Source organism: Ochlerotatus camptorhynchus, unplaced genomic scaffold, assembly GCF_037179485.1.
Source record: "Ochlerotatus camptorhynchus isolate MF236.1 unplaced genomic scaffold, CSIRO-AGI_Acam_v1.1 ptg000316l, whole genome shotgun sequence".
NCBI classification, from domain to species: Eukaryota; Metazoa; Arthropoda; class Insecta; order Diptera; family Culicidae; genus Ochlerotatus; species Ochlerotatus camptorhynchus.
This window is the reverse complement of record NW_027040804.1, coordinates 2,782,710-2,797,370: the sequence shown is the minus strand read 5'-3', so window position 1 is coordinate 2,797,370 and position 14,661 is coordinate 2,782,710. Positions and strand designations below refer to the sequence as shown.

Here is a 14,661-nt window from a genome sequence, read left to right as displayed (position 1 = left end):
ATTCCTTAGGAATTATCCACAGAATTCCCTAATTAATCTTCCCTTGGTCCTTAGCCTCTCTTAGCACAATCGGTAAAGGCGTAGCTTCAAAGCAAGACCATGCTGGAGGTGGCTGGGTTCGATTCCCGGTCCGGTCCAGGAATATTTCAGGTTGGAAAATTTCTCGACTACCCTGGGCATAGGATTGTACTTGCCTCACCATTATACTAACGCAAAAAAGGTACAGGCATCGAAAGCTCTCAATTAATAACTGTGGAAGTGCATCTAGATTAATAAGCTGAGAGCACACAATAAGCTAATATTCGATAAGCAATAACCTTGAAATGCAATTAAGAAGAAGTGGTATGTTGACCAAAAATGAATGTTATCCTTTGAGTTCCTGTATTTAGTTAGACATCGGTTGGAATTGTCATTTGATTTTTCTTCAGAGGTACCGTAAAACGGGGTAACATTGATTGTGTTTGAAGAATATTCTAAATATTTTTTACATCAAATAATGTTACTCAATTTTTTTAACAAGTACTTAGGACCCTAAAGTCAATTAGTAAGTAATATGTTCAACGAAAATTATTGCATTTGCACTATTTTTTTCGCCTTGTGACCGAACATCAGTATTTTAGTTTGGGATTACTTTAATAATGCTGGATAAACGTAGAATAACATGTGTGCATCTGAAACAATTTAGTTCAAGGAATATGAAACTTTGAATGAGTATATAATCAGAAGCATCATAAGTAATAGTAAGACAACATTGCATTTGTGATCACAAAGACATTTCATAAGTGATGTTTTGAGTACTTTTTCAAACAGGCAAAAAGGAAGAAATTGTTTTTCAATTTGTTTGGCAAACATGGAAACAAATTATATCAAAATTATATGCGATACCAAGGGAAATGCCCTAAGCTAAAATATGGAACTAATGTTTCTAATTCGGAAAAAAGGCAGATAGTAAATTATAGTTTATCGTTTTACGGTATTCTAAAATGATGCTCAGAATTTCATTAGGAATAATCCCCCATAATTATAGAACACACAATTGATTGACACGATCGACGAAATGTTCCATGGACTGCATTTGACTTCTCCTTACAATGACAATGGAATTATCCTCATAAATGCCATGAAGTGTTACTCATAATACCCTTCGAATTTTCCAAAGAATTCACCTGACGTTCTCTTAGCAAAGCCAATTGAATTATTTTTATAAATACCTCAAAATTCTCCACAGAAGCCCTTAAGAATTCATTCCAGAATTCCCACGGAGCTCTCAGCAGAATGCCAATGGTATAAACCCCAGTCATTAAATGTCTAGGAAATTAATGTCGTGGAATAGTTGCTAGGCATACACTCTTGGCATTCACCTTTGTGCCTTGCTGGCATTGTTTACTACCATTTTTGTCAACTCCCTCCATACGACGTTATGAACAGATGAAGTACCGTAAGACGGGGTGACATTGGGCGAAAGAGCTGAAAACTATTTAAACTAATCAAATCAAAAGATTCAACCAGGGCGAAAGCTGAAAAGATTGAATCATTACAATATAAATCTAAAGATTTTCTATCATCATCATGTCTGCTATCTATCACTGTTTGCCAAAAATATCTAATAGAAATTACCTTTGTTGTAATCAACGAAAACAAATGTTCTTGCATTGCCATCTGGTCATCTGGAAGGATGTTCACGTCTAGTGCTTTCCCCAGGAACCGTTCATGGCCACCAGCTTGCTCACAATCTCCAACACTGGCGAGAGACCAGCAGACGAGCATTTTTGCAAGCCGTAAATTTGCTGATTCACGGCAACGTCGGCCACCAAATCACCACCAAAACTCGCGATGGACACATTATCAGCACTTTTCCCGGCTAATTTGCCAATCGGACCGTGTTCAAACTCGCACATGGTGACGAGACTCTCGATAGAACTACACGCCGAAAGCGTGACATCCGAACACGATAAACCGGCTTCCCGGGAGGCAATGAAAATCACAAGCATACTTACACACTGCTGGTTTAATAAATACACCCGTGCAAAGCAACGGATCCAATAAACGTCACTCTCGCAAAAGTAAACCCGTCGTCGTCGAATGGCAAAAAAGGAACTCGGTGAGCAATTTTTTGATACTAAATTTCCACTGAAAATCAACCGGGAATGCACGAATTTCAACACACCCAACTGCGAAACACGTTCAGAAGCACTTTTGGTACACTTTCGATATCAAGTTTGGTCGAAAACACTTTTTTTTTTTTTGCAAAAAATAGTTGCGATCGAACCAACATCAACACCGACCGTGCCGAGCTTTTTCACCACCCCCGAGTATCTAGAGTCTAGACTCTAGACAGAAAACCTTAGAATCCTTAGAGTCCCTCCTCCTTAGAAAACCTAGAGTCTAGATTCTAGACAGAAAACCTTAGTTTCACATACCCACTTACAAATTGTAGATGTCTACACCGTACGTAAACAATGGGGTCAGCCATCGTTGGTGGCACAACTTTTTTCACATAAGAAAACATGTATTTGTTTCCCTTCATGTGGACGTTGAACGTAAGCCAAATATAATAAGACGTATAACTGATGTGGAATGAGACGTATTACTGATGTTGCATTGTTTTCCTTATATCTTTAAATTTAATCGATTTGATGAAATCAAAATTCACTATTTGGCATGAACGGTTTTAATTCAAGTCTGGTATGGTTAATTCCCCGGGGTTTCTGGACATGCCCGGAACTAACCAATGTGGTCCGCGGCGCTTGAAATGGCCACAATTGATTTGGTTATCATATTTTGAATTAATTTGTGTTGTAACATGATAAGTTTTATTCCTTACCGGTCAGATTCAGCATCATAGCTCACATTTCCCGGAACATGTTCCCGCCACATTTCCAGCACCAGTTGACCGGTTCTGAATCTGTTCATTAATGTTCTATGGGATAGTAAAAAGAAAAGTAAAGCTTTATTCTCAACACTGTAGGTAAATCTACTCGTATGGGTGCGTGTATCGAATAGCAAACTTTATAAAAGTATATAGCATGTATTTCACTGATTGTTAATTGCGGTAAATTGCACTCTGTGATTTTACGCGTTTCATCAACTCTACAGTGGTTACCGAGAAATACGACTTAGTTCCCAACATCCATGTTTCTCAGAACTTGTCCCGTCCATGTAGTCGACCGATTCTAAATTTGTTCAACAGCATTCAATGTGATCACAATACCTTTTATTTGCTTGTTGTTTCGTATAATTTGACAAACACCACTTAGTTCCCGAATTCCACGATTTTTGGGTCTTGTTCCATCCATATTTCCGGAACCAATTAATTGATTGAAAATCCATCAATTAAAATGCTACATAATCATGGTACCTTTTGGTGGTTGTTGCGTTCCATTCGGTAGAGTGCTTGATGAAAAATACGTTTAAGTAAACGCGCTCTTACACACACATACACAGACAGACATTTTCTGATCCCGTCATGCTGAGTTGAGACTATTAGAAAAATTATCAAAGTTTTTATAAAAAGTTACAAAACAAAAAAACTCAAAAACGTGAGCTGATAAGGCCAATTGTAAATATACTCCATCATTATTTGATTTGACAGAACCAGAGTACCGAAATTTTTTGGGTACATTGACATTACACTGGAGCTGTCAAATAGCTCCTGGGGTGTTTTTCATGCACCTTACTGACCCTAAACTGAAATTAAAAATTATCACTCGCGATGCCACTCATTTTTGGTCCGGGAGAAAAAATCAAACAACGCGGAATGCGACATCTCCTCGTATGCTTGCAATCATGATGTCTTACGTTTTCTTTCTCGATTCTAAAACTTCCCAGAAAGCGAGAAAACCACCAATCACACACGTATAATTGTCCGGGAGGCAGAGTGCCAGCGCTAATCCGGCGAATGCAGCCAAAAACTATGAAAGCGAACGCACGCACAAAACAGAGAGCAAATTTAAAACACAACATTTCCCTAAGGGGTCCGAAACTGCACTCGCTGTTACTTTTGAACCGTATGAGTAAAATACCTGGAAATTTGAGTGAATCTTATGCATAGTGTATTGTTTACATCTGTCAAGTACAGTAGTTCCAGTCATTTCGTCGACACAAGAAATTATCCGTTAACAAATTTTGTGCACTTAAGCTGGGTTTAGACAGAGCAAGTCAATTGATCAAGTCAGTTGAATTCAACTGACTTGAACACGGATTGAACGTGTAAACCATGCCATTCGACTGACTTGATCTACTCACTTGAATTGAAAAAAGTTGAACCAGGCTCAACTTTTCAAGCCAATTGAATTCAACTGAGTTGACCATTTGACTTGTCTAGTCTAAACCCAGCTTTACAATGAAAATCCAGAGGCGTTCCACTGATGGATCACTAAAAAGCTTGGAATTGCAAATACAACTGTGTCAAGGAGCATTTGAGTGCCCGAAGGAAGTAAGAGAGTGGTCGTAAAACTGGTTCAATGGACACTAAAGTCATAGGACTGCAACGCCTGTCATCTGCGAACAACTCTAGTGAAGCCAAATTTGTCTGGTGCTCTGGTGCTAATTTGACAGCTCCTCCTTTTCCTCTATGATTAAGCTTGGTACATGATGCACCGCGTTGCGGAAAATATATAGAGCTTTCTAGATAACGTTATAGGAAAACATGATTCACTCAAATTGTGCTCGTTAATTCGAAAACAACTAAATCATTTTTTAATTGTCCATTTCGGGGAAGTAAGAATGGTTGCCACCTTGCCACATTTAATGCTACATGGTTGGAGCTTAAATATGATATGGATCACCAGTGCTGCTGATGTTTTCAGCAGTTTCAAGAACTGAATCGCATTGCAGGGGGTTGAATAAAATGGTCCAAACATGTCAATTCGAGATGTCGCTAAAAATTCCAAGGTGTCAGTCGGTTTTGTGCAGAAAACCATGAAGCGTGCTGGGTTACATGTTTACAAGGTGTAAAAAGCCCCAAACCGGAATGGAAAGCAAAACATCACTGCGAAAACCCGCGCCCCGAAACTTTACACGAAGTTGCTCACCAAATCGTGTTGCATCGTGATGGATGACGAAACATACGTCAAAACCGACTTCGTCTACTTCCTGGCCAAGAATATTTCGTTGCCAAGTTCGATGTTCCGGAGGTTGTTCGAAAATATAAATTATCTAAATTTACTATGAAGTTCCTGATCTGGCAGGCGATTTGCGGATGTAGTGAAATAAGCACTCCCTTTCATCACTTCCGGAACAATCAACGGTGCGATTTAAACGGAAGAGTGCCTTAAGAAGCATCTCTTACCATTCATAAGGAAGCATAAAGGATCAACTCTGTTTTGGCTTGATCTAGCATCCTATCACTACGCTCGAAACGAAGTCAATTTTGTATGATATGAACCCATCAAATTCACCTGAAGTTCGCCCAAATGAAAAATTCTGGGCAATTATGAAGACGGAACCTCGCAAACCTCCCAAAACCATTAAAACAGAGCTGAAGTTGAAGAAAATTTTGGTAAAACAAAAAAAAACCCTGAGAAAATCGGTTATCCAAAATTTAATGGGTGAAGTGAAAAGGAAGGTGCGGACATACGGGATGGGAAACGAAATCGAATAAACCAAATTTTGTAAACCATAACTCATTAGTAGTTTTTCATTCCCTGAAAATTTAAAGTAGTAAATATGTGTGTGCCATTTTTATCGAATACACCCTTCCGGGAAAAGATGGAAGAATTTTTCAGGCGATGTTGATGTTGGAAGAAACTTTCGTGCAAAGCCAGATGAAGTTCCAATTCTTTTAAGTAACTTGGGTAAAGATTGGTCACCGGATAAAAAAAATTCCCAATTCCCGGTAACTCCCAGGAAGAGCCATTGACTGTTCCCCGATTCCCGGGTAGTCAAAAATTGCCGATAAATGGAAACACTACTTGGGTCAAACCTTACTTCTCTGGGCATCGTGAGATATCCTTCTTATGTTTGCTCGTAAGAAAATCATTAGCCATTTTATTCACAGTTACTGTAGAACAGAACAAAACCAATTGCAGCCACTATCGTCATCGATTGAATATCCTGAAAGATAACCTGCCCCTATCAACGTCGTATGCACCTGAAGATTTATGGCAATTGCAACCCAACACTACTTCACCACCACCAAAGGTAAACAAACACTTTCCAAGAACAATTTCCACTTCCAGTCAGGTGCGTGGAAATCAACGTTGCACGTGTTCAGCCGCTGGCGGCAGGGTCGCAGTGGGAGGGAGCTCCACTGGAAGCAGCCTTCTTCAAGGTGTCAGAAAAGGACAACCTCATTTACACCTGTTTGTTTCATCAACACCATCAAACAACGACGGTCGATGGGATGGGGGCGGCGCACCTGAAGCTGGAAAATGCTATACCACCCATCATCATCATCATCATCATCATCAACCCTATTTATTCAAAGCATATTCGCACAGCCGTCGGAATCATCATCATCGTCGTCGTCATCGCCCCTGAGTTTGAGCTTCTGGAAGGAAGCAACAAGTTTTGCGTGCAGAGGCGCTTTGATTTGCTTCCTTCCACATTAATGCTGTCGTTTTTCTTCGGGTGACCCTACGCTTTGAACTACTGATTGTTGCTATTTTTATTTTCACCTTACTTTACGCTTTGCTTTGGTTTGGCATGGCACCACACCACTTGGCAGTTAAATTGCTTGACCGCAATTGTAACCCTTTCTCTGTCCAAGTCTCCCTCAAGCGAAGTTTTCCCAGTTGGCAAGGGTTGTAATTGTTGAATCGTTTGATGTGTTCATTAGTTGGTTGTTGGTGATTTCACTTCTTCACTAGAACAAAGGAATACTTTATCTGAATCGAGTTCTTACTTGAGTTTGCTTCCGTTCCAAGACGGAAGCAGTTACTTGCACGATAAATAGCACTTTATCAAATTTCGTTTGAATTCAACATTTATCTCCAAAATATATTTAAATTTAATAGCAATGCTGCAACAATAAATAACCACTCATCTGCGTTGTTTTATTTTTTTTCGCCATTTAAATCCCCCTCCCAAACTATTTGTCTTGGTTGCTGAAAAATTAGATCGCTATCTGTTGCTGCATACTATTACGCGGATCGCAGTAATGGTACTTTAACATTTAACCTGTGGAATTTTCTTATTAAAGAAAAATCTTCCTACCGAAGAAGCACTGACTGCTTGTTGACTCTCGTCGCCTTTCGGGTCAGGGTCAATCGGTCAGTTGTTGGGTGTGGAACCGGTGGACGTGGTGCCGTCCTGGCTTCCTTGGGCAGTGCATGCAGTGCATGATTCTCTAATTCATTTTCTTTGCTGTGCACATTCATCGCGATAAGCAGCCAGCAATGAGTGGGGTTCTTTGCTGAAGAAAAGGGAGTGGAGGGCTAGATGTTTCTTTAGAAAATTGCATGTTTGCGAGTGCTTATGGCCACACCTTGTGATAAAGCTCGTACGAAGAATAGGTTCGGGTACACGTGTACAAGGTTTTATATTTAATGGAAATTTTTAAGGAGTGGGCTGACGGTTTCAGGTACGAACGATAATTTTCAGATGATCAGTGAGTTCCAATTTTAGGAAGTTGTTTGTACTTTTGGGTGATATCTTTTAGCATCAACCCATATTTTTGTCAACAAAAGTTGTAGCTGTTAGTGTGAATAAATCATCTATAAATATGCACCCTTTTTTGTTTACTCCCGAAGGTCGTCTCGACTGTTTTTCCACATGCCACATCCGGTTTATGCAATCAAATTCAAACCAAGTGACCTAATAACCTAACTTTCTACTTCACATTATTCAAAAGCCTAGCCTTCATCATCCCGTCGGACGTCACTTTTGCATGTACATAATATTATTACTTCTAACGGTATCGGACATCATCTCCATAGGATGTAACCTTCGCCAACCTGCTGCTGTTGTTCGACGCAAATGTGCATGTTATTGCTTAATGATAGGGTGTGTTTTGTTGTTATGTTGTAGCGAAAATCCAATCAGCTTATGAATTTGATAATGAGTTAGTTCCGCGTGGCAGGCAAAAACCGAAAACGGTGTTCCATGCAAATACGGAAATAGATTCCTCGCGTCATACAGAATCATTAATCATCGTAACTAAATAACAGAAAAGGGCCTAATCATCATCGGAAGCTAACTTCTCCCACGATATGCTTGAGCTGATATTCACACTCCTATTTTCTATCGTTTCAGGACAATTACAATGTGATACATATTGCTTCCATGTTCTCTAGAGAAGATGTAGTTAAATTACTTTTAAATAAGCGTGGCGTCGATCCATACTCGATGGGCGGGGTAAGTACGACCGTATTTGATTGCAGATCCGTTATTAGATACATATGGCGTATTTTAATATTCCTCGTTTTATAAACCACTCAGCTTGATTATATCCGGTAAAAACGGAAACCCGGAACCGAATCCTGCGGCGAGTTAAAGTAAGGTGAAAAGTTAATTGGTATCGATGATTGGTGAGCTATATACAACTCTACATATAGGTATTTGGGTCATCCATTGTTCCTGATGGTGAGTATTGATATGTTCTAGGCATGAAAAACGTTTTTCCAGGTATCTAAATATGAATATAAAACGTAACAGTGAGTTAGCGTTAGAAAATTATGATATTGGACGAATTGCATTCTGGAATTCTCCTTAGCAGAGCCGCATTCACGTTTATATATAAACCGTTGCGAGCAAAAATGGTAAATGTTCACTAGAGTAAATTTTTCAGAAGACGCTCTTATTCAATATACTCTAATAATAATAATAAAAAAAATACATCAATTTTCTCAATTAAATTGCATAAATACATCGCAAAGGAGTTTCATAAATATAATCATTCAACAAATAACGAAAGCTTGCAGAAAAACTTGAAATTTGTTTGTGTCTGATGAACATGTACCACTTTTAATGCGAACAAAATTTACCGTTAAACAGAAAACGTTGTGAGTTCATTAGATTTCCAGTGCGGAATAGCTCGTGAAATTGGAATGTTACCGTCTTCATCAAAGTTTTTCAGATGTTATACAGATTAATTCAGAATTCTCTCATGTCGCTAGCGTTCATATGATCTTCCTGCATATGCTGCAATATCTTAATATCCTAACTGTGTAAGAAGATGCTATCTTCCAAAGTCGTTCAACTGATAAAGGCCCTTAGAATGCTAGACTCTGAACTATCTCACTATGATAAAGGAGCACGCTTTTGGTGGGTGCTCTCACTCTTCGAAGGGTATAAATAGCGTGACGTTTCTATAAGAATCCATTCCTTGCAATGAAGGCAAAAATGACACCTGTGTCAAAATCGAATTCATAACTTCTCAATAGTACACTAAACTAAGGAGACGGGATATACTATAATAGATCAAATTACTGGTCACATAGATTTAAGGCCCGAACAGAGGAAAAAAACGCACTATTCAGTGCTTCTGTGCATACTAATGTACAGTTAGCAGCGCCGGTGGTGTAGTGGTAAGCGTGATTGCCTCTCACCCCAGCAGGCCTGGGTTCAATCCCAGTCGGCGCCACCGGGATGTTCTGAGGCATAACATCTCTGATCACGCCTTCCTTCGCAAGGGAAGTAAAGCCATGAGTTTGATGGGTCGATAGGTAGGGTCCAGGTGTGGGAGCTGCCTCCCTGGCGTCGGTAGCATTGGTGCTCAGCACGGAAAACAAGATCGATGGAAAACAAATCAAGGTAAAAAATGTACAGTTATCCCTCCATATATGTGCATAATACAGACTGCATATAAGGAAACCACATGGGGCTACGGGATGCAATATAAGCCTAGCCCCCCACGGATACAAATTTTGTTCATTTAAATAGACATATGAATTATTCAAAGTTAATGGAAAGCATGGAATATTTTTGTTTCTTTGATTTGTTTTCCGTCGATCTTGTTTTCCGTACTGAGTACCAATGCTACCGACGCCAGGGAGGCAACACCTAGATCCTACCTATCGACTCATCAACTCATGAACCGGGGACCAACGAATTTACTTCCGACGTGATCAGAGATGTTATGCCTCAGTAAAATATTTATGTTTGAATTAAATTAAAAATGTATATTTCAACAATATCTCTAAATCAATTGTATTCGACAGCTTTGTCGCCGACGTATCTGTGTTTGACCGACAATGATCTGTTTCTCACCCGGGACGTCCCAGCGAAGGATTTAAAACACTGGGTTCCAAAAGTGATCTGAGACTCCTGGTCAGCTGATTGGCTTCGTTCAAGGGATACTTTCATCCAACAGATCAAGGAGTTCACACATAAGTGGAAGGACCCACGAGAACACCGAATTCAGATCGTGATGTCTCGTCTAAGAACTTCTCCGGAAACGGTCATTTCCGCAGGATCTGTGACATCTAGCATGTTCCACACACGGTAGAGTACAGTCAGGAATCCTTATTGCCGGGGTAACGGGGGTGTGGATAACGAATCTCGTTTGTTTCAATATATAGAGCTATACCCAACAAACAATCGTCTTTTGAAGAAACGACTTCTTGGCCATTTTATTCAACTGCATGCTTAATAGTACTTGTAATATTTTTAATAATAACTTCTGTTCAGGCTTTGTTCACACAAATCTGGAAAATTTACACGGAAACAAATCCGATTCCATTTTCATGAATAAGAAATCATGAAATGAAAAAAACCTGCCATCCCATGAAATCGTAACAATGATTCATGATTTCGCCATGGAAATTCATGATTTCATAATGCAGTGGAATCAAGACCGCTACAAGCGTTACACGTACTTGGCAAACCGTGTTCATAAACCACACTATATATGTATCTCTTATACACCTTTTGTCTGTACTGATAGTCTAGTGTTCAAAGTATGGATTTAATGATCTTAAGGTTCTTCGTTCGAATCCAGTGTAATGCTTTATTTTATTTTTTAACATTTTTTGGTTAAAAGTTAAACCCATGAATTTAGCTCATGATTTCAACTCATGATTTTGGAAATGTTTGCTGCGTTACGCAAAAGTTGCTCATGATATCATGAATATTATTCATGGTGTATTTTCATAACATGAAAATACGCTGTGTTCATGAAATCATGAGTCATTTATCTCATTTCGGAGATCGGATTTTTTCCCGTGTATTCAACCACAACATTGAACTACTTGCTGTTGTATAAGGTATGTCGAGAAGCTTTTATTCGACTTATATGAGTTGTAACAGAGTTTATTAGACATCACTGCTTCCTTATAACAGTTATGCTCTGTATACGCTTGATTCTTATGTGAAGTAACGTTTAATGAGACATTATTACACGGGAAAAAATCCGATCTCCTAAATGAGAAAAATGACTTATAATTTCATGAACACACCGTATTTTTTATGTTATGAAAATACACCATGAATAATATTCATGATATCATGAGCAACTTTTGCGTAACGCAGCAAACATTCCTAAAATCATGAATCATCCGAGTTGAAATCATGAGGCAAATTCATGGGTTTAACTTTTAACCAAAAAATGTAAAAATAATCAAACAAAACATCAGACTGGATTCGAACCAAGAACCTTGAGATCATTTAACTCATACTTTGACCAATAGACTCTCAGTAATTGTATAAGTTGTAATACAAAAGGCGTATAAGAGATACCTATTTAGTGCGGTTTATGAACACGGTTTGCCAAGTACGTGTAACGCTTGTAGCGTTCTTGATTCCACTGCATTATGAAATCACGAATTTCTATGACGAAATCTTGAATCATTGTTACGATTTCATGGGATGGCAAGTTTTTTTCATTTCATGAATTTTTATTCATGAAAATGGAATCGGATTTTTTTTTCCGTGTATACATTTATTAAACGATTATTCAACTGTGAAAAAAAAATTAACCCGAAAATAAGGGGGACGGGGACAGGGAAGGGTGTGTTTCCTTATGTGATTATTTTCATTATTTCTGACATGGCTCGCATCACACAGATATTAGAAAATTTATTAAATACTTATACATATGTCGTTGCATGGGATTCGAGAACCATGTACCTTCCGATAACCAGCCGCTTGACTTGTCATCTGAGCTATCCTAGAACTCATTATATGGGCAACTCAATAATCAATAAAAGCTTGCTTGAAAGTAAATACCTGTCAGCACTCTCGATCGCAACTCTAGAACCTTCAATGCCATGTGGGAATGATTAAATCATTCATCGTTGTTTTAAAAAAGAGACCAATGTTACTTATTCACCTCTCCAAGTCAAAAGAAAGGATGCTCTGTTATATTTTAAACTAGATCAATGCATTCATTGTCATGAGTCTTGTGATCGATGTTTACTATTTAAATTAATTAGACGTAGAACACGAATAAAAAAAAATTGAGCCTGGGGATTAAACTCACGACCTTCTACTTGGAAAGCGGAAACGGTATCCACGACTCTACTGATTTCGTCTTGTAGTAAAACTGAACCCAGGTTGTCGAATAATGAATCTACTATGTCGTTTATAAAGCATTTACAAATCATGTGATTACAACATGGACGCATAGTGATATAAGAGCTATTATGCTGAATGTATTCACCTTAATTCAGCAATATTGTAAAGCAATGCAATGAAATCTAATATTGGAGCTAGAGAACATTTATTAGACGTCTAATAAAGCATGTTATTAAATCACTTGAGAATAGTCGAATTAAAGTTTCAATGTATGTACAAATTACACATATTCAGTTTGTTATTAGATCATACTTTTGGCGTTGAATTGGGAAGTCATTAAACGCTTTTACAGCTTTTAATAAGTAAATTAATCAGAACAGAGCAAACAGTGGAGTAAAAGTGCATCTATGGATCTCAATGAGCTTTTTCAGCACATAACTCGACAACTCGTTTTGTTCAGCATTGGTTGTTATTCAGCATTTATTCAATATATATGCTTATTTGTGACTCTGAATTGTTTGTTGGGTACTGTCTTCGACAAAGTTGTTGTACTGGGATAGACCAACAAGCCTGTGTCATTGGATTCAGGTTTAATTGGCTTCACTTTTATGTTACTTATAACGGGCGCTATAACGGGCGATGGTGGCCATATTATTTCAGAACTCTATCACTATGCAGTGCTAGTGTGCATGTGAACTTCCTACATAAACTGTATCTCGAGAGCCTGGCCATATAGAACGTTGTTGTCTTGAGCAAAGTTGTTCAGGTGATCAAGTCCTTTCGGTTGGTTTCGGTCATATTATCTAAAAACTCTCTCACTACGCGGCGCTAGTGTGCACATGAACTTCCTTAATATGTTATGTCTGGAGAGCTTGTCCATAAAAGATGTTACTGTGCAATGCGACACGAAACGGAATAGGGATGACGTGTAGAGAGGATGTCAATCGATTTCGGACGCCATTTTAAAATCCAAGATGGCGGTCATCGATTCAAGAAAAACTGTCAAATACCCTACAATATGGGTATTTTTGGAAAGGGAACGACGTGTAGAGGCTGGAAATCGATGCCAGACGCAATTTTGGAATCCAATATGGTGGCCATCAGTTCAAGAAAAACTGTCTAATACCCTACAATATAGGTATCGGAGAGTATGCGCAGTAACATCTTTTATGGACAATCTTTCCAGACATAACATATTAAGGAAGATCATGTGCACACTAGCGCCACGTAGCGAGAGAGTTGTTAAATTATATGACCACCATCTGAAAGAACTTCGTCACCTGAACAACTTTGCTCAAGACAGCAACGTTCTATATGACCAGGTTCTCGAGATACAGTTTATATAGGAAGTTCAAATACACACTAGCACAGGTAGTGAGAGAGTTCTGAACTAATATGAACACTTTACAAAAGGACATGATCACCTGGATAACTTTTCTGAACACAGTAACCTTCTATATGACCAGGATCACGAAATATTCTATGTTGGACCTAAGATCCATATATTATAGCGCCCGTCATAAGAAACATAAAAGTGAAGCGCCTCCAACGGCGTAGTTCCAAATTAAACCTGAATCCAATGCAACAGGTTTGTTGGTCTATCCCAGTACAACAACTATATTGAAACAAATGAGATAATCCACCACAGCCCCTATTATTAATAATCCCATAAGCGCGGATAGCCCGGCAATAAGGAATCCGGCAATAAGGATTCCTGACTGTACATCATATGCCACTGCCCCCAATGTGAGGACCCGACCAAAACCGCGGCATAACTCGGTTACCTCAGAGAAGCCATGCTACTGGAATATATTTAACATTTACCCATTGGACCCATTGAACCCGATCACAATTTTTACCAGCCCCCGATAAAGAACCACCTTAGCTTCTCACTTGAATACGAACGTGGGTGACCGACAATACTCGACCTACATTACTTTCTAAAATGGATAACGCCAACGGATGATTTCTACGCCAACGCCACATGACTTATGACAGCAACAACTCTGATAAAACTGCAACTCTGATTGTAGGTGAGGCTATTCAGGGGCTCGCACCTATATCCCAATTTTTGTAACTAAGGAGGCTCCCTTCCGGAACCTAAGAGACGAACCAGCCAACGGCTTCTTATCTCGATACTAAAGAAAACTAAACTAAACTGTTTCTGTACGTGACGAATAAGAATGGTATCATTGTCCGGTAGGACCTGGACAAGCGGGAACGGTTGGCGGTGACAAAGGAACAGAAGACGGTAGTTCTTTTGCTGGC

General features: G+C 39.0%; 1 protein-coding gene across 4 annotated transcripts in view; it reads left to right on the top strand.

Annotated features, from left to right (window-relative positions):
• Positions 1-14,661, top strand: part of nompC (no mechanoreceptor potential C) — a 227,632-nt gene that overhangs the window by 35,139 nt on the left and 177,832 nt on the right. For all 4 annotated transcript variants that reach the window (XM_065229544.1, XM_065229543.1, XM_065229545.1 and 1 more), the window contains exon 3: positions 8,194-8,295. In XM_065229544.1, the coding sequence (XP_065085616.1) occupies positions 8,194-8,295 (102 nt within the window). The remainder of the gene's footprint in view (positions 1-8,193; positions 8,296-14,661) is intronic.